At 33.4% G+C, this 25,501-nt stretch overlaps 1 protein-coding gene across 2 annotated transcripts; it reads left to right on the top strand.

Annotated features, from left to right (window-relative positions):
- LOC112277954 (shaggy-related protein kinase epsilon) lies at positions 1 to 6,268 on the top strand. Of its 2 annotated transcripts, XM_024510854.3 has the most exons (13): positions 1 to 786; positions 2,013 to 2,082; positions 2,453 to 2,676; positions 2,873 to 2,965; positions 3,337 to 3,396; positions 3,585 to 3,932; positions 4,118 to 4,174; positions 4,383 to 4,523; positions 4,735 to 4,785; positions 4,917 to 5,012; positions 5,193 to 5,276; positions 5,481 to 5,583; positions 5,765 to 6,268. In XM_024510854.3, exons 3-13 carry the CDS (start codon positions 2,521 to 2,523, stop codon positions 5,845 to 5,847), a joined length of 1,272 nt encoding a protein of 423 aa, XP_024366622.1. In that variant the 5' UTR covers positions 1 to 786; positions 2,013 to 2,082; positions 2,453 to 2,520; the 3' UTR covers positions 5,848 to 6,268. The 2 variants fall into 2 exon arrangements, with proteins under 2 accessions (XP_024366622.1, XP_024366621.1); XM_024510853.3 differs by lacking the exon at positions 2,013 to 2,082.
- Positions 6,269 to 25,501: the final 19,233 nt, after the last annotated feature.

Below are 25,501 nucleotides of genomic sequence, written 5' to 3'. Positions count from 1 at the left end.
CCACCTTGCCCTTTCCCTTTCCCCCTTTCTTCTCACCCCGCCCGCCCATGGCTATGGCCTTCTTCTTCCTCCTCCTCCTCCATGGCCATGCCCCCCCCGCTCTCCCCGCCTCCTCCTCCTCCTCGCTTCTCCCTCGTCCCCGCCCCGTCTCTCTCTTGTTAGTTAGTTAGTGCCTGCCTCGCCCTTTCCTCACACTCCGAGTCCATCTGCTGTTTCCCTACCTCCCGATTTCCTGCCCAGGCATGCCTCGGCCGGGCGGAAGTGCTCTCGCTGATGCTTTGGCGTTCGGTACTCTCGCGCGGTGAGTTGTGGTCGCAAGCCCCGCAGATTAGAGAGTAAGAGGGTGCGGTTGTGCTGGCTCTGGGGTTGGCTCCAGCGCTGTGGGGGTTGATAGGGGCGTTGGCTATTGGAATCGACTTTCGCGGGTTGTGTGGAAGTGGGACGCAGTGCCGGACCATCTGCTAAGATCTACTCGGGGGTGCATCTAAGCCATTGGGGCTGTGTGTACGAAGGGGTGGAAAGATATATTGCGGGTGTGCGGAGGGGCACACTTGAAGTATGACATTGCTTGGGACAGGCGTAGTGAATAAAGGCACGGCAGAGAGAGAGGATTGGTGCGGAGTGGTCGGGTGTGAGTGATTTGGAAGCCAAGGGGTAGGTAGCTGAGATGGAGATGAGTGGAGCATGTGAGGAGGGAGGATTGGGAAAGCAGGTGGTGATTGTATCATCTTCGCGAGGCATGTGATGTGTGGTCGGTGGAGTTAGCTTCTACGGGCAACTGGAAATGTAAGCTTCTTCTCTGGAGTTTGTGAGTGGCATGTGTTGCTGAGTACAAACTACTGCCCATAGAGACCAGTGTTGTTGTCCAGAGGAAGTCACAGCGTACTGGATATAGCCACTTCGTCGGTGACTGCTGAAGTGCAGTGTTGCTTGGAGTAGGTGTCATCATGTAAAGAGAATGTATGTGCGAAATGTGGTGTGAAGTCGTATATTTTGCTGGCCATTTTTCTGCAATATACCTTCCTCTTGCTTACACATACCGTCCTTTAAAAAGTCATTCTCATCGTGCGCTTGGCTAGCTGTTTGTTTTCTCGCTGATGTTATGCTTTGGTGTTTGAACGCTTGTAATTAGATGCCGATTCTCTTTTGAGTAGTTTGTGTGATCACGACATTTCCGAAATTTAGTTTTTTGCTTTTGGAATGTCCAAAAATTGATTGGCTTGAACCAGTAAAGTTTTTCCCCCTTCTGATCGAGTCCGGTAGTGTTTTCATTCTTTTGAGTAGGTTTGTACTTGGTTGGCGGCAGTGAAAGTTATTGCTGTCAAGGCCTTTTGCTCGTCAGAGACCATATGTATCAAAGAGTTTTGGCCGGTAGTTTTGTGCAAGTTTAGCTTTGTGAGCAAGTACTTTCCTGTCTTTGCTGAAGCGATGTACCAAACATTAACCTGTACGGATTAGCTGTTCCTTGCTCTGTGACTGTCTGGTCTTCTTCTCATACGACCCGCCACAGTGGTTGTAATTAGACCGGCCTGACTACCTGTGATCTTGTTTTTGAGAAAGCACAAGCTCCTTCATGTCTATCTTGTCTTATCTAGTTGGCTATCGACTTAGTGCTGTTCACGTGTAATGCGATTCTGGTTTTTTCCGTTCATTTCATTATTTTATTTTGTTTCTCCGCTGAGTCATTGATTACTTTTACACGTCTTGAGTTCTTGCTCACATAACTGCTTCTGCGATTAGCAACCTATTTTGCACCCAGTGCATATTACTTACCTATTGGTCTGGTATTTTGTTTGGTTTGGAAGTGCTTTTGCCGCGGCTGTCGACCAATTTAATTTTCTCCCGACGATTTAAAGTCAGCAATAATGTTTCTGGACGGCTTTCTTAGCTTTTATGCGTTTTCAGTTCTATGCACTTTCATTTAATTCATTTATTTCTAAGGTTCATTTATGGCCCTTCAAGCCAAGCATAAAGTGATCCACTGTATCATCAAGCCGTTGGTGGTTTTGTAGAGTGACCGAGTCGCTTCAGTTGATTCATTGACATGTGGACTATTCAATGTCACGTCGTCATTTTGATCCAGTAAGCGTGTTATCTTTTGTTTATGTCACCGCGGTCAATAGTGCTATTTTTCATGATTATTGGTTTGTGAGCGTACAGATTATGGACATTTTGTTCCTCGCAACAAGGTTTATTTCGTTTTGGTTCCGGATGTGGATTTACGTTCACAGTTGCTCGGGCAATTTTTGAAAAATTTCAAACTATTAGTGTATCTTTTTGCTTTTTTGTTTAAGTCAGCGTAAGCATAGTTTATTTACAAACTCAGAAGCAGTTCTTTTTTAAGTTCCAGATAAATCGAATGTATCATGCTGGTTTTCCTATGGGCTGCGCTACTATTATCACGTTGTATTTCTGAATTATTAAAGTGTACGACGGATTCTTTGACATGCAGCCAGGGAATTCTGCCAGAATTATACGTACTAAAGTAGAAATTTACGTTTCGGGGACTTCGAGTCTTCTATGGCATCTGCGACTGCGGGTATTATCAACAGCACAAACATGATCGGAGGAGGAATAGCTCCAACTAAAGCTGGCTCAAGCGGAGTAGAATTGTTACCGAAAGAAATGCACGACATGAAGCTCAGGGATGACAAGGTTGACCACAGCGACGACAAGGTGAGTGCCGCTAGTTTCTTATTTTTTCGAGGTTGTGATGTTGGTCTTCTGACGATAGTCAAGTTTGGAATCTCAATTTACTTCCGACTTAAGTCGTTTCTTTCAAATGTCAGCATTTACTGCCTTGAATGTTTCGAGTTGATTTTGTTCGATTGAAATGAGTTGGAATTAAATGGGTGTTTCGTACGGAACGTAGGAAATTGAGGCTTCAATAGTAGATGGAAACGGTACCGAAACTGGCCACATCATAGCTACTACTATTGGAGGGCGAAATGGACAACCTAAGCAGGTATGCCAATGACACTTCTGAGAAGGCATTAGTAATTTAGTGGAGCTATTTACTCTTTACGATCTGGCTCTGCAGTTTTGAGAGTCATAGTCCTGTGAACTAATTAGCTTTAAAAGCATATCTGTAAGTTCTTCGTTTTTCTGCTTTGTATCTCTTGATAGCTAGAATTTATACTCGTTTGCTTAGACATCAATACCGAAAATCATCTGATAGTCCTCGACGCTGAGCATGGGCTTGAATGTTGCGCTCTGTGTTTGCTCGATGATCTTACCTTTTCCTGGAAGCTTGCCAAAGGACATGAATGGTGCAGACTATCAGCTACTTATTTTATCTACTTATTTTCTTTGGAACAAACGACATGAATGGTGCAGACGATCAGCTATTCGGCAGAACGTGTTGTTGGCACTGGATCATTCGGGATTGTCTTCCAGGTGATTGTTAGGATTAAGCTCTGTTCAATTTGGCGCTGTAACGAATTCTCCTTTCCGCTCAGACAGACCTCGTATGGAATCTGGTGTGTGGTCCGCGATGGAGGTTTCGCACATGTTTGTTCGCCTCTCGGAATAGCTCATACGGAAAGATAACTGAATGATTTTTGCGTGTTAATGTGTGTTGCCAGGCAAAATGCATCGAAACTGGGGAGACGGTGGCTATAAAGAAAGTGTTGCAGGACAAAAGATACAAGAATCGAGAGCTGCAGATCATGCGACTGTTGGACCACCCGAATATTGTAGCTTTGAAGCATTGCTTCTTCTCGACGACGGATAAAGACGAATTGTACTTAAACCTGGTGCTGGAGTATGTACCCGAGACGGTGTATCGTATTGCAAAGCACTACAATCGCATGAATCAGCGAATGCCCCTTGTTTACGTGAAACTGTACACGTATCAGATATGCCGATCACTGGCATATATCCACAATGGCATCGGTGTCTGCCACCGCGACATCAAGCCCCAGAACCTGCTGGTACGTGTGTCCGACGAATCTTGTCATGTGTTCAAGTATCTTGAAAACACGATGCTGACTGTTTAAGCACTCGTATTTGTTGCTCGGCATGGGTGGAAGCTGGTTACTGAGATGTTTGGTATGAGTCACGGGAAAGTACAGGAGTTGCCGTGGTGTCGTAACAAACTTGTGTTTGCATGGCACAGGTGAATCCTCATACGCACCAGCTGAAACTGTGTGATTTTGGAAGTGCGAAAGTGCTGGTGAGTATCTACTGGATTAGTGAGTATTTTCGAGTTGCGCAGTCGCATTACAGCGTCGAAGCAATTTGTGTTTCGGAAATGCGTGCGTTGCGGTGACAGGCTGTAAAGCTGACGAGTTGTTCGAGAAGACTTCGTTTCTGGTATGCGGATGTCTCAGTAAGCGGGTGCGTGTGAATAGTGATGTAACCGAGACGGGCTTGTTGTGCAGGTGAAAGGGGAGCCCAATATCTCGTACATTTGTTCGCGGTACTACCGTGCTCCGGAGCTTATTTTTGGAGCGACGGAGTACACGACTGCCATAGATATATGGTCGATGGGTTGCGTGATGGCAGAGCTTCTACTAGGACAGGTACTCGGTCGCCGATGGGCTCTCTTCCACTTCGAAGAGTTGTTTCAAGTGACGCGGGGGGTCGTTGACTGGGGCTGTTGATTGTTTTGTAGCAAGCTAATGGCGGTTTCTGACGATATGTTGCTGTGGCGCAAGTGTAGAGGTTTGAAGTTGAGGTGAGGGAGCTTTATGTGTAATCTGGGTTTTGACGACGCTTTTGATGGGATTGCAGCCTTTGTTTCCTGGAGAGAGTGGAGTGGATCAATTGGTGGAAATCATCAAGGTGGGACACACGTGGTACACGTTGTTTGTGTGGAAGGGTCGCCTTCTGGGTTGGCGGTTTGGTTTGTAGCTGTGGTATCTTGTTCGTGTTGGATGTGAGTATGGCGTTGACCAGACGTTTCCGTGTGGCAGGTTTTGGGGACACCGACTCGTGAGGAGATCAAGTGCATGAATCCGAACTACACAGAGTTCAAGTTTCCACAAATCAAGGCGCACCCGTGGCACAAAGTATGTTTTTTGTGCGAATGCTATGATGTCATCCTGGGTGTTGCGGTTGTAGTGCGGTAGTGGATGTGGGTCAGCCTTTCTCGTGTAGCGGCATTGTTAGTTGCGTGCGTCGTGGTTTGTTGGATGTTGGGTTTTGACGACGGTAACCGGCGTTTGGTATGGCCGATGTGGGAATTGCAGGTTTTCCACAAACGCATGCCACCTGAAGCAGTTGACTTGGTGTCAAGGCTCCTTCAGTACTCTCCAAATCTGCGGTGCAACGCTGTGAGTAGCGTCATATTCTGTGTTGTTGGTACGGGTGTGATGTTGAGCTGTGTGGGTCTGCGTTGAGTCGTGGCGTTCTGCGAGGTGCCAACGAGGCATTGCGACAAGGTGTGAAGTAGTATGAAGGAAATACTGTGGACGTGAAATATGGCGATGGTGAGTCGGGAATGATTGACATGATGAATGGGTGGGTACTGTTTGCAGCTGGAAGCGTGTGTGCACCCGTTCTTTGATGAGCTAAGGGATCCTAACTGCCGGCTTCCGAATGGGCGGCCACTGCCCTCTCTGTTCAACTTCAAAACCCAAGGTGAGACATTGTGGCGGTGCATAGTCGTGTCGCCATCCTGAAGATGACAGTTGAGTTATTTATTGTCAGGGAGTGGTTGGGATCTGGTGTCCAGTGTTTTGGATTGTACATTTTCATGATGCAAAGGAAGGATGAGAAGGTGGTGGAAAATGTAACGCGTTTGGATGTGGTGGTGGAGCAGAGTTGAAGGGTGCAACTCCTGATATTCTGCAGCGTTTGATACCCGAGCACGCGAGGAAGCAGAATCCGATGCTGGCGCTGTGAGGGGTGCCTGGAAAGAGATCGGAAGAGTCTACTGCGTGAAAGGTTTTCCTCTGTTTGGAGGAGTGGTCCGCTTTGTGGAGGGCTTCATAGGCACTCTGTATCATTGCTTAAACACGTAAAGTCAACCAATTTGCTATGGATCCCTGCTTTCGCTGTGATTGGAGGAAGACTTAGTAGACGATTAGCATGCCACTTTTAGGAACGGCAATTCTCCTGTAGTGAAGGTTACGATTCTATTGTACTTCAGAACGGTAAAGGTATTTAGGGGTTCTCAGTGCTTCCTGATTTGGGTACGTGATGTACCATTGGAAAGGCTTCAAACGCATGTATATCTATGAGACTTTGACGTTACTTTTTATCGTCAGTACTCAGGAAGCTCCTCTCTGGATGGGATTATCCATTCGTGCCGTTCGAATCGCAATATTCCCAATTGACTTAGAATTTAGTGTTTGTATATGTTCTTTTCTAGAGTACGTGCTTTGTTAGTTCCAGTCTTCACATAAGGTCCTCGCTCTTATTTGTTCATGGTAACTCGCATGGCCTGTTGCTTCACCACTCGCGTGAATGATAATTGATAATCTTTAGTAGTTGATCTTTTAAGATAAAAACAATGTTTTTAGTTCTTATCGTAAACGGTGCATGTCGCATTGCCCTAATCCATTAGTCGTGTCAGTTTGTTTGTGTTGTAGATGGCTCCGTATGACCTTTTGAAATTTTGTACTTGGAAGCATTGTAAATGGGAATTTCGACTTATACTTCAGCATAATTCACTGACTTTTGTGCAATCATCAATTTTCAGTTAATACAGTTATCTGCTGTCTGTACCTTGTTTTACCGTCCCGAGCGATACTGGGGAAGGTAATTATGAGACAATACTCAGCCATCGCACGATATGTTTGTGAGTTTGTCATTTCTAATTAATTTCTTGATACAGATGTGTGTTATCATTTGCTTCCGAACCCGCATTTCATTGTTAGGTGATTGGCTACACTGGATTGGCCATACTTTAAGGTATCCTTGTATTCTATAATGCCTGGGATTTATTCTTTGTTGTTCTACTTTTGACTATCAAATTTTCTCTCCAAGAAAGTTAATATTACTGTATTAAAATTCTACTGACGCTAGCTACTAAGAAGTGGTAGCCTGAAAATTTTAATTTTGACAATGTATTTGCCTTCATGCCAATTCCATTCTTGTGAAAGCTAACTTCTTGCACAATCTGCAGTATCTTCCTGAACCATCTGCATTCTGTCCAAAATCTTTTAGAACTCTAAAAGATTGTTAAGCAATTGTTTGATTTTTTTATGACAAGTTTCTTAATTAAAACTCAACTAAATACACAAATGGCAAGAAAATACATAATTTCACTAATGCAAAAAGTGGCATTGTATTCATGAATTGGTGCCTTTTTGTCAATTAAACTTTTATTATTGTTTGACCTTGTATTATTATGTTCAAGTGTCTTGCATACTTGAAACATTCAGTAGATTATGCACAATGATTTCAAAGTCTATTTAACACCTATAAGGTGACTAGTTTTTCTTATAGAAGTTACTACTTTAAAGATCATTCATCAACAAACTACCTTAAAGAATTGTTTTAATTCAGTTTAGTTTGATTTAGCTTTTCTTTTAAAATTATAACTTATGTAGTATTATATCCATAACTAATTTAGGTAACAAAATGTATTTATACACGTATTAATAACTCTACTTTGTTATATATCTACAAAGGCAATTATATATTAACAACACTTATATAATAAATTTAACTTCAAAATACACCGAAATTCCAACCTCTCAATATTGGATGTAGATTACTAAGGAGAATTTGTGCATTTATATTATGTCCAAGATCTTAGAGTATTACTTTGTAGGCATCTATGAGTAAATAAGTATATTAGGACTAGGTGTAGGTATATGTAAATACCTATAGAGAAGGGGTGGAGAGTGCGATGAAGATGGAAAGACAAAAGGGAAGGTGGTACATCTTTAGAAATAATCTCATAGATAACATCTCTACAAGAAAACAAATCTAAGACTTTTATATATATGGATTTAATTTTCTTGACTAACAATATCTCTTGCTTTTTGATAAAGTCTTCACTTTTAAAAACAAGTTGAGGCTCTTGAATCTAATAGGGCTAAGACTTTATGATTCTTTTGTACTAAATAAACTTCTATTGTAAAACAAGATACTTGATCTAAAGAAAGAATATAATCTTTATTAAATATTATATAAGATTTTAGTTGCATGGTCCCTATTATAGCTAAAAAAACTTGTTTTCCAACACATCGTCCTCTTTGGCAACCATGCTCCTTATTTTGTGATTGCATTGCTTTTTTGGATAATTTTGAGTAGTGAACTTAGATTCTCTAGAATATAGGCACAAACCTTCTTGACAACAACTTTTTTTTTACTCAATAAGAAGTTCAAAATATACTATATCAATTTATATAGGCTCTAGTCTGGAAAAATAAGCTTCCAAAAACTTAGAAGATGTCGCTATAGCTTGACTTATACTTCTCCAACCAAATTGTTATTCTTAACATCTTTCAAAGAGTTAATTGTTAAATGCAATGATTTGAGTAATAAATTGCTCCAATGAATCCACTCTTGAAATTGTCAAGAATAAATCTTTGATATTATTTTTTTATCTATATCAAAACTAATTAATAAGGATTTTGTCATTCCAAACCATGTCGCAAGCAAAATTTCGGAATTCAGCAATATATGTAGTTGCTAAACGTGATCTTTATTGTAGTGATACAAGTTTGGTCTCTATTACTTTTTTTCAAATAATTCTTTTAAAATATAGTCATAAATACTCCTAAGAATGAAGTCAAAACAAAGAATGGTCTTGCATCTTTTTCCATCAAAGGTACAAACTAAGAGATGATACTTTTCAATAAAAGTGCACTTATGAATCCAACTTGAATAAATCCATTAGGAGATTGGAAAGGATTTAATCTTAAATAGATCTTAACTTGATGTAGAAATCCTCAAAATTTTGATCTTGTTCCATCAAAATTTTCAAGCATATTAATCCTTGCCTCCCTTGTATTTGTAGAAGCAAGACTTCTTGAATTTGATTGTAAAGCTAGTCTACTTACTTCCTTCAACTGCACAATTTCTTAGCATAGACTTTGGAATTTTTACATATGTGTAGGAATAGTACCTCCATAATTTATATTAAAAATATATAAAATTTCTATTTTTAGAATATTATTAAATTTATGAAGATCTACAATAGTTACAAATCTATCTTCACTTCAATTGAGAGTGTCATCTACAATCTTTCTTTCTATAAATAATTCAAATAAATTCAAAAAACTAAATTGGAATGGAGTATCTTACAATCTCTAATATAAAATGAAATTTTTTACAATGAAAAATAATCTATTGTCTTTGAGAAAAAAATTAGTGTTATAAAATTATATTTTTTTATTTAAATATAGATAGTTTGTAACCTTAAAAATATGATAATAGAAGTAGAATAATTCTTTCACTTCTAAAAGAAGATAAGAACAATAAATTAGCATTCTTTTCAAACTATCAAAAGAATTAAAAGGTCAATACACTCTTATGTCTCTCAAAAAGACTAAAGTATCATTCAAAGATGATATAGTATTAAACTAGAATGGCTATTGCCAAAGACAAAAAAATAGAAAGTCTTAAAACAAGACTAAAGACTAGAAAGGCATTCACAAGAATGAAGAAGGCTTCACTCTTGGATCCTTATTTATTATCTAATTAAGGGCTACATGATAATATTCTATAGGACTTCCAAGACATATTGACTTTGCAAGTCATGTATTTTAATTTGCAAGGCAAGTTCTCTATATGTGCACTACATAGTTAGCTTGTTCTATAAGCTATCTATACATATGGAATATGATTAATTTGTTGACCAAGTTTTTAACCTATCAATCAATTACAAATACGTATAAAGTCAAAATTGTATCTATGAAGCTTCTAACAAGTTCTTTTAGAAGATATTATGAAATTAATCTATATTTATTTACTTCTATCTAATTATATAGGTAATTATTGGAATAAATATGTATATCCATGAAAGTTTTACAAGTTAAACATGTATTAATGGACTTATAGAATATTGACACGTAGCTCTAAGTTATGTAGAATATATGAAGACAAGAATAAAGCCTTCTTAATTCTATTTATTGTCTTTCTAGTCTTTAGTATTGTCACAAGAGTCTCTAATTTTCTTATCTTTAGTAATAACCATTCTAATTTGATATTATAGTATCTTTGAATAATTTTCTATTCTTTTATAGTGATATAAGAATATATTGATATCTTGATTTTCTATAATTCATATCCTTGATATGTAGAGATTATAATTTTTTTAAAAAAATTTAAATGAATGTTGTGGTATTTAGCAATAAGTTGATTTTTTCATATTAGATCTTTTAGATTATTTAGCATGTACAAGACATAAAATATTTCATATATAAGGTGTTTAAGATATGTACTTGCAAAGTGTTATAATAAGTATTATCATTAAGGTCTATATGAGGATATTAAATTTTTACTTTTTAATATTATAACATAAATATTGAGTAATTATTAAATAAATTCTAATATTTTAGAATATTTTAATTAAAATTTTAGTAGAAAATTTCTTTAGAAATTACAAATAAAAGTTATGATAAAATAAAAACTTTATTGTATATTACGCCCATTTTATTAAAAGAACTTATACTTACTTTTTAGGTTCGATAAAAAATACTTAATATTTCTTTAGGATTTTTAGAATATAATTAGGTTGTATAAGAATTTTCTTAAGATTTTAGATGGATTATTTTTTATTTTGTAAATTTAAATTTTAGAGCTGATTATAATTAGATAAAATTGAGATAAGGGTTTTTTAGTAGATTTAAATCAATCAGTCATTTTTGCATAAAAAATAAATCTTTAAGGTTTAAATAACCTCCTTTGGCAATTATATGCTTAGTAAATTTTAAGCTAGACTTTATAAAACTTAATAATGCAATAATATTATTTCTTATATTGTTTTAAAATACACCATGCTTTTAGCTATAGAAGATAAACTTGTATTTTGGAACTAAAGAAGGACCTAAAAACTCTTTTTAATCTATCAATAAATCTTAATTAAATATTTAAAACCTTAAATAAATCCTAAAGAAATCACAAAGAATCATGAAGAATCCAAAGTAAATCCTAAAAATTCTAATAATTTTTTTTTATTGATTCTAATTAAATCTTAATTCAATATTAATAAAATATTATATAAAAATTCAATAATGTTAATAAAATTATTATAATATTGAAAAAATATCATTTAATTCTTAATAATTTTAATTAAATTATAAAAAAAATATAAAAAAATCTAAGAAAAAACTTTAAAATATCTGAATAAATCATAAAAGAATCCTAAAGAAATCCTAATGAAAACACAAAGAGCCTTAAAGAAAGCATAACTATAGTTAAATCTAATAAAATCCTAAATCAAATCTAATAAATTAGAATAAACTTCTAAATAAATTCTAATTTATTTTAAATCATAATCATTATTGGTATAATTTTTTTTTAATCTTTTTTAATAATTTTTTGCTTTTCAATCTATTAATTGATAAGAAATAGACTAAATTTTAAAAAACAAAACCTATAGATAAGAAGAAAAAACTCCTAATCTACTTAGGTGTGGACTCTCTTCCCTTAGCAATCATATTATCAATCTTCAAGTATCAAAAAGTTTGTTTTGTATTGTCACTTCTTTTTTTAATTTTCTTAGATATTTGAAATTAATTCAATTAGTAAAAAAAATAATATATTATATAAATTTAGATGAAAGAGTGCTTAAAGATATAAAAACATTCACTTCCTCTCATTATCCATTGTATAGAATCCAAAATAATTTCAATTACAATAATTGATAGTCTTATTGTTTAAATAATCTCAAATTTTGAATACAAATCCAATAAAGATCTACTCACAAATTTACATCTCATCACTCATTTTTCAAAGTTACTATAGTCATATAAATATCTTGTATTCCAATAGAAAAACCACTAGAAGCTCTACTTGAAGATCCACCCAAAGCTCTTATAGAAGTTTGCAAGGTAAGTCCCTAGGTGTGTGCCATATGTCCAACTTATACTACAAGTGGTGAACATGTCGACATGTGGCAATTATCTAGATAATTATTAGGATAAATATGTATATTCGGAATAATCTAACCTTCTTCAATCTTTTATTAATCCTTTATTAGAAATGATGTACTTTAAAAATTCAACTTGAGTAATGTGAGATATATACTTTTTTATCTTGATATATAGTCTTTTATCTATCAATTTTTGTAATACAAAAAAAATATGAAGTTCATATTCTTTTGTTTCCTTAGAATAAATTAGAATGTCATTTAAGTAGGAAATAATAATATTATCAAAAAATTCACAAAAACATCCTTCATGAGATGTTGAAAAATAATTGGTGCATTTGTGAGTCCAAAAGGCATGACATTATATTCAAAATGTCCATAATTAATTCAAAAAACAATCTTCTATTCATTTATTTATTAATGTAGTTTAAGTTTTATATTCTTTTTAAATATATTTTTATATAGATCTTTACTTAATCTAGTTCGTCAAGAAATCATTAAATCAAAGGTAAGGAATATCGATTTTTGATGGTAATCTTATTAAATCCTTGATTGTTTATGCACATCTACAAGGATCCATCATTTTTCTTTATAAATAAAATGAGATCTTGTTGGAGATTTTGAATGGCATATGAAGATCTTATCTGAGTTCATGTTAATGTATTCTTTTATTACAGCTAATTCATTTTGCAATAAGTGGTGGTTAAATTCATTCCTACAAATCAATTGAACAATCATAGGATCAATGCTTTGGAAGAATATTTTTATTTTTTTTAGAAAAAAATATTAAGAATATTGATATGGAATAAGAATATCACTTGACATCTACGCACCATTAAAAATAAATATAGCATATATAGCAAAAATTATCTTTCTTTTGCCACATACATGAAAGCTTTTACATCTACCACTAAAGATTTAGATGTATCAGACTTATGTGTTTCGACTTGCCTAAAGAAATTTTGAATCAAACTACAAAAAAAATTAAGATATTAAGAAATCCAATCTATTTAAAGGCTATATTTTTTTAAATACAATAATCTAAAAATAATTAAATTAAAAGGAGAACATATTATATCAGATATTATAATGCTATTATGAACTTTCATTGCTATATCTATAGAAATAATCTCATAGATAACATCTCTATATGAACAAAAAATCTATAACTTTTACACATACGGATTTAATTTTCTTGACTAATAATATCTCTAGTTTTTTTGACAAAGTCTTCATTTACATGACAAGTTGATGCTCTTTAATCTAACAAGGTTAATTTTTTATGATTCTTTTGTCCTAAATAAAATTCTATTGTAAAATAAGATAATGGATCTAAAGAAAGAATAGAATCTTTACTAAATATTATGCAAGATTTTAGTTGCACAGTTCCTATTATAACTAGAAAAACTTATTTTTCAACACATCGTCTTTTTTGGCAATCATGCTCTTTATTTTGTGATTGCATTGCTTTTTTGGATAATTTTGAGTAGTGAACTTAGATTCTCTAGAATATAGGCACAAACCTTCTTAATAACAATAATTCTTTTTTTATTCAGTAAGAGGTTCAAAATATACTATATCAATTTACATAGGCTCTAGTTTGAAAAAATAAGCTTCCAAAAACTTAGAAGGTGTCGCTATAGCTTGATTTATACTTCTTTAAGCAAGTCTTTGTTCTTGACATCTTTCAAAGAGTCAACTATTACATGCAATGACTTGAGTAATAAAATGATTCAATGAATCTACTCTTGGCATTATAAAGAATAAAGCTTTGATATTATCTTTTTATCCATATCAAAACTAGTTAATAAAGATTTTTTCATTCCAATCCATATTGCAAGCAAGAATTTGGAATTCAATAATATATGTGGTGGTTGAATGTGATCTTTGTTGTAGTAATACAACCTTGGTTTCTATTACTCTTTCTCTATTAATTTTTTTAAATATAACAATAAATACTTCTAAGAATGAAGTCAAAACATAGAATGGTCTTGAATCTTTTTCCATCAAAGATACAAATTAAGTAAGGATATTTTTCAACAAAAAAAATACTTATGAATCTAACTTGAATAAATCCATTAGGAGATTGGAAAGGATTTAATCTTAAATAGATCTTAACTTGATGTAGAAATCCTCAAAATTTTGACCTTGTTCCATCAAAATTTTCAAGCATATTAATCCTTACCTCCCTTGTACTTGTAGAAGCAAGACTTCTTGAATTTGATTGTAAAGCTAATCTACTTGCTTCCTTCAACTGTACAACTTTTTAGTATAGACTTTAGACTTCTTGTATATGTGTAGGAATAGTACTTCTATAATTTATATTTAAAATATATAAAATTTCTATTTTAAGAATATTATTAAACTTATGAAGATCTATAATAGTTGCAAATCTATTTTTACTTTAAATAAAAGTAGCATCCATAATCTTTCTTTCTATAGATAATTCAAACAAATTCAAAAAATTAACTTGGAGGAAGATATCTTACAATCTCTAATATAAAATGAAAATTTTTATAATAAAAAATAATTTATTATCTTTAAAGAAAAAAAGAATTAGTATTAGAAAATTATATTTTTTATTTAAAGATAGATAGTTTATAATATTCAAAATATAATAATATAAGTAGAATAATTATTTCACTTCTAAAATAAGATAAGAAAAATAAATTAGAATTCTTGTCAAACTATCAAAGACATGAACTTCAAAGAATTAAAAGGTTAATACACTCTTGTATCATTCAAAAAAACTAGAATATCATTCAAAGATAATATAGTATTAAACTAGAATGGCTATTGCCAAAGACAAAAAAATTAAAAAGTCTTAAAATAAGACTAAATACTAGAAAGGTATTGACAAGAGTGAAAAAGGCTTCACTCTTGCATCCATATTTACTATCCAATTAAGGGCTACATGACAATGTTTTATAGGACTTCTAACACATATTGACTTTGCAAGTCATGTATTTTAATTTGCAAGGCAAGTTCTCTATATGTGCATTACATAATTAACTTGTTCTATAAGCTATCAATACATATGGAACATAATTAACTTATTGACCAAGTTTTTAACCTATCAATCAACTACAAATACGTGTAAAGTCAAAATTGTATCTATAAAGCTTTTAGGAAGTTCTTTTCGAAGATACTATAATATTAATCTATATTTACTTACTTTTATCTAATCATATAGGTAATTATTGGAATAAATATATATATTTATAAAAAATTTATAAATTAAATATATATTAATAGACTTATAGAATGTTGTTGCATACCTCTAAGTTATATAAAATATATGAAGCCAAGAGTAAAACCTTCTTAATTCTATTTATTGTCTTTCTAGTCTTTAGTATTGTCTCAAGAGTCTCTAATTTTCTTGTCTTTAGTAATAGCCATTTTTATTTAATATTACTGACCTTCGAAAGGACTTTCGATGTTTAGTGATACTTTTGGAGCTAAAAACCACTCCTAATGGTATTACTAATGTTTTGTTTGAAGGAAGTTATGAAGGCATCAATAATAATCAAATATCAGGGTAGTCTTTTCACCTTGGTATGGGACATTATCGATGGTTGAAAAGACATATCAACTACCTTTAAAGGGAACAAAGATTAGAATACATGGCAAATTTAATTTGGCGCATCTTAGACTTCATCAACATGTAATTACTACTCCTCATGGAACTCGTCCCTAGAAGGAGGGATAATGTCACAAACATAAATATATATATATATATATTTATATATATATATATTTATATATATATATTTTGATAATTATTTAAATAATAAGAAGAGATAGAAGTAAATCAAAGTAGATAAATATGATAATATCTTGTGGAAAGCTTCCTAGAAGCTTTATAGACGTTGTTTTGCCTTTATACATATCTATAGGTGATTGATAGGTTAAAAAAATTGCCAAAAAGGAAGCCACATGTCGACATATTCACCACTTGTAGTACAAGTTGGACATATGGCACACACCTAGGAAACTTACCTTGCAAATTAGACATGTGTCTTGCAAATTGGATGCGTATTAGTTGTTCCATAGTATGTCGATACATATTTCTTAGTTAAGTAGTATATATAGAGGCAAGAAAGAGGCCTTCCTCACTCTTGTCAATTACTTTCTTGTTTTTTATTCTAGTTTCAAGAGTCTTATTTTTTTTAGTCTTTGGCAATAAGCATTCTAATTCTTCCTTGAAAATACATGCTTTCTTTTATTTTGTCACTTTTCTTTTGACACAGATTCTACACTTTTATGTATCTTTCAATTTGTATCTTTGATTCTTGATTCTTGAGTATTTTATTTTGTGAGAGTAGACATCTTTCTTTTTATTGTGATAACATGAAAGAGCTTGCTGAAATGAAGAGTGAAATGGCTCAAATGTAAGAGCAAATGAGAGAGTTAATGCTTGCAATGCATCAACTTAGTTTATTATTACAAGGAGCAAGAAGATTATCAGACAATGAAGATATAGACATGATTGGAGTTACTTCAATATCTACACCAAGCTATACTACTGATCTTACAATAGAACATTGTTTAAGTTTCAAGAAACCAAAAATTAAATTGCTTAAGAAGTTTGACAGTATAAGATCTAAGTTTTGAGGATTCATCAATCAAGTACAACTAGTGATTGAACTACAACCTCAAAGTTATCCAACTTAAGGATCACAAGTCAAATTTATTGGAATACTACCTTCAGGTTCTACTTTATCATGGTTTTCATTATATCTTGAATAATGTGATCCAATATTGAATAATTTGAAAGCATTCTTAGTAAAGTTTTGATATATGTATGGAGAACATAATGTAATCCGTGTTGAAACCAACAAGATTTGTATCTTGTGATAAGATAATCAATCAATGATATTTTACACTTCATAATTTTAATAATTAGTGACAAATATCAAGTAGGATGATGCAACACTTATTAGCCAATTTCTCTATAGATTACAATATGAAGTAAAGAAATTGATGTTCAATTTACCTGAACCTCAAACATTGAATTAAGCAATTGACTTTGTTGTAAAATGTGACAATTGTCTTTTTGAGTATCAATTTGAGAATCGCACAAAGAAACCTCAACATTATTACAATTCAATGATGACACCAACGACTTCTCAATCTAAGCATTTAAAGATAGAAGACATGAAAATTATTGCAGTATGTTTTAAACCTCTTATCAAATAAGAAAAGACTCGTTGTCATCAAGAAGGACTATATTTATATTGTGGAGAAGCTAAGCACACTATTCAATATTATCCAAAGAAATGATGCAACTACAAAATAAGGAGTATTACTATCAAAGATGAAAACATGTCAGAAAATGAATTTGTCCAACTACAATAGAGACCATGTGGTTGAAATCTTATACAATTCCTAATGAAGGTCCTATTATCTCTTCAAAATCCTCTCTTTGTTTTATAATAGATGTACATTTAGGGTCTAATAATCACAAAGCCTTTGTCTTAATAGACTTAAGAGCCTTTACTTGTTTTTAAGATGAAGAATTTGTTAAATGTCATAATAGACAATTAGTATAAAAAACTAAATCCATACACGTAGAAGTTATAGACAGTCATCTGTAATCTTTTGGAGATGTTACTCATAAAACATTTCTTATAGATGTAGTAATAATTGGTCATAATCATCGCAAATTTTTTAATATAATTAGATCTCCTTCTAATCCAGTCATTTTTTATTTATTGTGGCTAAAACAATATAATCCTATGATAAATTAGATTTCTTATAAACTTAAATTTTCTTCAAACATCATTAAGAGTTTTTCTAATCTAATAGAAAGCCATGAGTCTAATATAGCCAAACATATATTTGTAGGTGCAAAAGCTTTTTTGCATGCTACAAAAAAAATATCGTCTTTTATTATTTATGCCACACCTATTTTAAATGATGGAAAGATTTCAAGTGAAATTCCAATTCAATATTAAGATTTTTAAGATGTTTTTGAAAAGAAGAATGCAGATATTCTTCCAAAGCATCGTCCATATGATTGTTCAATTGATTTTAAAGAAGGAATCCATTAAAGAAAGAGATGAATGGAAGATTGTATTTCGAAGAAGGTATGGACACTTTGAATATAATGTCATGCCTTTAAGACTCACAAATGCACCAACTGCTTTTCAACATCTTATGAATGATGTTTTATGTGAGTTTCTACATGATTTTGCTATCTATTACTTAGACAAGATTTTAATCTATTCTAAAAATGTAAAAAAAAAATGAAGTTTATATTTGTCTTGTGTTACAAAAACTTAGAGATGCAAAATTATATTCCAAGATGAAAAAGTGTGTATTTCATACTACTCAAGTTGACTTCTTAAGATACATCATTTCAAACAATGGTCTAATGATGGATCCTAAAAAAGTTCACACAATCATGGACTGGAAGATTTCAAAAATAGTAAGATATGTACAATACTTTTTGAGATTTGTCAATTATTATTGAATCTTCATCAAGAACTTTTTTCAAATTACAACACCACTTACATGCTTAACTTGTAAAGACAAGCTTAAGTGGAGTAAAGAAGCAAATGCATCATTTGAAGCTTTGAAAAAAGTTTTTACTTTTGTATCAATCCTACATTGCATCAACTTTTTCAAAGCATTTTTTATGGAGATAGATGCATTTGACTTTGCTCTAGATGTAGTCTTATTACAAATAGGAGCAAATGTCAAACTTCATCTAGTAACTTTTCATTCAAGAAAATTTTTAGCAACCGAGATTAATTATGAGATCCACAACAAGAAACTTCTTGCAATCGTGGATTAATTTTTGGAATGGTATCATTATTAAGAAGGCGCTTTAAGTCTAACCATTGTGTATATAGATCACAAGAACCTTGAGTATTTCATGTTAACATGTATTTTGAATCGTCGCTAGGCATGTTGGAGCATGTCTATATTAAGATTTGAATTTAATATCACTTATTGGCTAAAAAAAACAACAAGGTTTGTTTGATGTCCTTTCTAGATATTCTTATCTTACACCAAAAGAAGAAGAAGCAGCTTTTGATCAACAAAAGATAATTTTATTGAAACCAAAATAATTTCATGTCCAAAGAATGAAATCAACATTGATTTTTGATTTGACTTTTCTCAAGTAGATCCAAGCAACTATGTCCTTAGACCTTCTTGTTTGTAATATTAAAAATAATTCTTCTAAGTCTCAAGATACTTTCAAGTTTGAATTTAAAGAGAACCTACTCTATTTTAAAAAACACTTATATGTTCCAAAAAGAGAAGCACAAATACGTGCTCTTGAAACTTGTCACAATTTTCCAACAGCATGACATTTTGGATATAATAAGACTTTGGAGCTTATATCTAGAGATTTTTAGTGGCCTCTAATGTAGAAGGTTGTTAAAGAATTTGCGTAAACATATTATCTTTGTTCAAGATCAAAAACTCTTCATCATCAATCTTATGGACTCTCCCAACCATTACCTATACTTGAACAATCATGGTCTTCTATCTCTATGGATTTTATCACGGATCTTCTAATTTCAAGTTTAAATGATTATATATTCATGATTGCAGATCGTTTCACTAAGATGGCACATTTTGTATTATGTACAAAATCTATCACAAGTGAAGGAATAGCTAAACTCTTCCTTGGAAACATCTATCGCTATCATGGATTATGAAGGGATATTATATCAAACAAAAGAACACAATTTTTATCGAGAATTTAGAAAACTCTTTTCAAGATATTGAAGGTGGATATAAAACTATCTTTGGCTTTCCACCCTCAAACTAATAGACAAACAAAATAGATAAATCAAGTTTTAGAGCAGTGTTTGAGGTATACCATCAATTATCATCAAGATGATTAAACAACTCTTTTGCCATTGGCAGAATTTGCTTACAATAATTTGGTACATTCTTCTACTCAACAAATACCTTTCTTTGCCAATTATGGTTATCATTTACGATTTGATACTTTTGACTTTTCAAAAGTTGATAATCTTGTGACAAAAGATGTGGCAAATCAATTGTTAGAGCTACATGTAACAATAAAGGCATAATTAAAGAAAACTCAAGAATGATAAAAAGCCAATACAAATGTCTATCGCAAAGAACAAACTCAATTCCATGTGAGAGATAAGATATGGTTACTTTATTGTAATATTAAAACTATTCGTCCTTGTGATAAGCTGGATTATTGTAAACTTAGACCATTTGCTATTTGTGAACAGATCAATCTAGTTGCTTATTGATTACACCTGCTAGAGTCTATGAAAATCCACCTTTTATTCTATGTGTCTTTATTTGAGCCATACAAGACAATGGATATACAAGGAAGGAGTCAAATGCCACCATCTCCTATAGAAGTAGACAATAATGAAGAATTTGAGGTAGAAGAAGTCTTAGATTCAAGGTAGCATCAAAATAGGTTAGAATATCTGGTACATTGGCATAGATATGACATTAACGAATACACATGGGAGCCATCCATGAATCAAGTAAATGCATCAGCCAAAGTTAAAGCTTTTCATCAACAACATCCATCAAAATTAACATGGAGAGTCAAAAAATTCTTTGTTATAAAGCAAAGCAAGCCCAATAGAAATTTTATTCTATCTTATATCATTATTTCTTTGGATTTTTTAGTACTTAGGAGATGGAGCACAAACAATCAGCAGATTCAATTCAAGAGCTATTATTTGGTGATTTAAAAGACAAGACATTGCGACTATCACAAACTTCATATTTTTTTTGTATTACAAAAATTGATAGATAAAAGACTATATATCAAGATAAAAAAGTATATATCCCACATTACTCAAGTTAACTTTTTAAGGTATATCATTTCTAATAAAGGACTAATAAAAGATTGAAGAAGGTTAGATTATTCCGAATATACATATTTATCGTAACAATTATTTAGATAATAAGAATAGATAGAAGTAAATCAAAGTAGATAAATATGATAATGTCTTGTGGAAAGCTTCCTAGAAGTTTCATAGACGCTGCTTTGCTTTTATACATATCTATAGGTGATTGGTAGGTTGAAAACTTTGCCAACAAAGAAGCCAAATGTCGACATGTTCACCACTTATAGTACAAGTTGGACATATGGCACACACCTAGGAAACTTGCCTTGTAAATTAGACATGTGTCTTGCAAGTTGGATACATATTAGAAGTCCTATAGCATGTCGCCACATATTTCTTAGTTAAGTAGTATATATAGAGGTAAGAGAGAGGCCTTCCTCACTCTTGTCAATTCCTTTCTTGCTTTTTAGTCTAGTTTCAAGAGTCTTATGTTTTCTAGTCTTTGGCAATAGCCATTCTAGTTCTTCCTTGAATATACATACTTTCTTCTATTTTGTCACTTTCTTTTTGATATAGATTCTACAACTTTATGCATCTTCTTCCAATTTGTGTCCTTGATACTAAACTATCATGGATTGGAAGATTTTAAAAATAATAATAGATATGCAATATTTTTTGGAATTTATCAATTATTATAAGATCTTCATTAAGTTTTTTTTTTGAGTTGTAGATTGTTTTATACATCTTACATGTTAAGACAAACTTGGATGGAACAAAGAAGCTAAAGCATCTTTTGGAGCTTTGAAGATAGCTGTCAAGGACAAGAACTCGATGAAAAAATAATTCAGACAAGTGAGCCTTCACTCAAATAGAGGTAACAAAATATATATAAACAAGTATATATATTGAAAGAGAAATTGGAATGGCTATTGCCAAAAGACAAGAAAACTAGAGACCCTTGAAACTAGACTAGAAGCAAGAAAGGAGTTGACAAGAGTGAAGAAGCCTTCACTCTTGTCTCTATGTATACTATTGTCAAGGACAAGAACTCGATGATTAAACAATTCAGACAAGTCAGCCTTCACTCAAAGAAAAGTAACAAAATATATATAAACAAGTATATATATTGAAAGAGAAACTGGAATGGCTATTGCCAAAAGACAAGAAAACTAGAGATCCTTGAAACTAGACTAGAAGCAAGAAAGGAGTTGACAAGAGTGAAGAAGCCTTCACTCTTGTCTGTATATATACTATCTAACTAGGAGCTACGTGGCGACGTTCTATAGGACCTCCAATATGTGTTGACTTTGTAGGACACATGCCTTGACTTACAAGGCAAGTTTTTCTACGTGTGGGCCACATAGTTAGCTTGATCTTCAAGCTAACAACATGTGTGGCACATGGCCAACTTATTGACCACGTTTCTAATCTTAAAAGTCAATTAAAGACACCTATGAAGTCAAAGCAGCGTCTAGGAAGCTTCTAAGAAGCTTTCATATTAAATATTATAGAATTAACTTATTTTTATCTACTTTTACTTACTTCTACCTATTTCTATATGTAATTATTAGCTTACATGATTATAGCCGTGACATTACCCTTCCTTCTAGGGACGAGTTCCACGAGGAGCAGACATCATATGTTGAGAAAATCTATGATGCGGCGAATTATATTGGCCACATACTCTGATCTCTGTTCTCTTTGAAGATGATTGATAGGGCCTTTCAACCATCGGTAGTGTCCCATACCAGGGCGGGAAGACCACCCAGTTATTTGATCATTGTTGAGGCCTTCGTAACTTCCTTCGAATAGCATATTTGGAACACCATCAGGAGTTGTTCCTACGTCTAGCAAAATCACCAAACATCGGGAGTCCCTTCTCAAATCGTGATACCAAATGCGTTGTATCTCACCATCTATTCAAGGAAGAACATGTCGTTCTTGAAGATCTTCATCTCAATTGCGTCGTCTTGAAGGTTGTGACAATCGTAATGTCTCGTCCGGCAGGTCAGTAAATGAAGGTTCTTGAGTTGAATCCGCTGGTTGTTGGTTCTCCATCTCTTGAGCGCCACTACTACAACGAAGCTATGAACAAGAATTGAAAGTAGAATGTTATCTTTCCTAGATGTTGTTTCTTTTATAAAGAAGGTTTTCATCTTAATTTTAATGGATGTCGTCGATGAAAAGCCTCCATTGCCTTTGTTGCATTTGTAAGATTCTTTATTGGCTCCCATGTGCGTTCACTAATACCATATTTGTGCCAATGGACAAGATATTCTAATTTATTTCGGCGCCGCCTTGAATCTAAGACTTCTTCTACTTCAAACTCTTCATTATTGTCCACTTCTATAGGAGGAGGTGGAGCTTGTCGTCTTCTTGGTATGTCCACTGTCTTGTATGGTTCAAGAAGAGACACGTGGAATACTGGATGGATTTTCATTGACTTCGGTAGATGTAAACGAGATGCAACTAGATTGATTTGTGCAGAAATAGAAAATGGTCCCAGCCTTCGATAGTCCAACTTGTCACAAGGACGAGTGGTCTTGATATTGCGATGAAGTAGCCATACCTTATCACCCAAGACGAATGATGGTTGTTCCTTTCGATAGACATCCGCATTGGCCTTTTGTTGTTGTTGAGCCTCTTTTAACTGCGCCTTCATCGTTGCATGTAGCTCTGATAAATGAATTGCCAAATCTTTCGCAGCTGGATTATCAACTTTTGAAAAGTCAAAAGTATCAAGTCGTGGATGATAACCATAATTAGCAAAGAAAGGTGTTTGTTTTGTAGAAGAGTGTACCGTGTTATTGTAAGCAAACTCTGCCAATGGCAAAAGAGTTGTCCAATCATCTTGTTGGTAATTAATGGTATATCTTAAATATTACTCCAAAATTTGATTAACACGCTCCGTTTGTCCATCAGTTTGAGGATGGAATGTCGAAGATAGTTTTATATCCACTTTAAGAATCTTAAAAAGAGTTTGCCAAAATCTTGATACAAATTGAGTTCCCCTATCTGATATAATATCCTTGGGTAATCCATGATAGCGATAGATATTGTCAAGAAAGAGCTTAGCTGTTTCTTCACCTGTGATAGATTTTGTACATGGTACAAAATATGCCATCTTGGTAAAACGATCTACTATCACGAATATAGAGTCATAAGAACCTGAGATTGGAAGATCCGTGATGAAGTCCATAGAAACAAAAGACCATGGTTGTTCTGGAATGCGTAATGGCTGAAGAAGTCCAAAAGGTCGATGACGAGGAGTTTTCGATCTTGAGCAAACTTCACATGATTGTACAAAATCTTTAACTGCCTTCCACATTTGAGGCCACCAGAAATTCCTAGATATCAGCTCCAAAGTCTTATTATATCCAAAATGTCCTGCTGCTGGGAAGTCGTGATGAGCTTGAAGAACACGTAAACGAGCTTCTCCTTCTGGAACATATAGGCGTCCTTCGAAATAGAGTAGGTTGTTCTTGAATTCAAATTTAGATAGATCATGAGATTTAGAAGAATTGTTCTTGATATCATGAACAAGAGGGTCTGAAGACATACTTAACTGGACTTGCTTAAGAAAAGTTAAATCAACAGTCAATGTTGATTTTATTGCTCGAAGATGAAATTGTTCCGACTTCAAGAAAACCATTCTTTGTTGCTCAAAAGCTGCATCTCCTTCTTTTGGTGCAAGATAAGAACGTCTAGACAAGGCATCGGATAAACCTTGTTATTTTCCTGGCCAATAAGTGATGATGAACTCGAATCTTGATAAAGACATGTTCCAACGAGCTTGGCGACGATTTAATACGCGTGCTGACATAAGATATTCGAGGTTCTTGTGATCCATATACACAATGACTGGACTAGAAGCGCCTTCTAGATAATGACGCCATTCTTGAAAAGAATCCACAATTGCAAGAAGTTTTTTGTCGTGGATCTCATAATTGATTTCTGCTGCTGAGAATTTTCTTGAATGAAAGGCTACTGGATGAAGTTTGTCATCTGTTCCCATTTGTGATAAAATCGCACCCAGAGCAAAGTCCGATGCATCTGTTTCCATAAAGAATGCTTTGGAAAAATCAACATGATACAAGATTGGTGCAGAAACAAACGCTGTCTTCAAAGATTCAAAAGCAACTTCCGCTTCTTGATTCCATTGGAGTTTGTCTTTACAAGTCAAACGTGTAAGTGGAGCTGCAACTCGAGAGAAGTCTTTGATGAAGATCCGATAGTAGTTGACAAATCCCAAAAAACATTGGACATCTCCTATTGTTTTTGGGATCTTCCAGTCTATAATAGTTTGAACTTTCTTAGGATCCATCATAAGTCCATCATTTGAAATGATGTAACCTAAGAAATCAACTTAAATAGTGTGGAATACACACTTTTCTATCTTGGCATAGAGTCTTACATCTCTTAATTTTTATAATACACGACGAACATGAAGTTCATGTTCTTTTGGATTCTTAGAATAGATCAAGATGTCATCTAGATAACATACCACAAAATCGTCCAAAAACTCTCGAAAAACATCATTCATTAGATGTTGAAAAGTTGCTGGTGCATTTGTAAGTCCAAAAGGCATGACATTGTATTCAAAATGTCCATACCTAGTTCGAAACGCAGTCTTCCATTCATCTCCTTCTTTGATGCGTATTAGATTGTATGCTCCTCGAAGATCTATTTTTGTATAGATCTTAGC

Source organism: Physcomitrium patens, chromosome 26 (genome assembly GCF_059467195.1).
Source record: "Physcomitrium patens ecotype Gransden chromosome 26, ASM5946719v1, whole genome shotgun sequence".
NCBI classification, from domain to species: domain Eukaryota; kingdom Viridiplantae; phylum Streptophyta; class Bryopsida; order Funariales; family Funariaceae; genus Physcomitrium; species Physcomitrium patens.
This window is presented reverse-complemented; position numbering and strand designations above follow the sequence as displayed.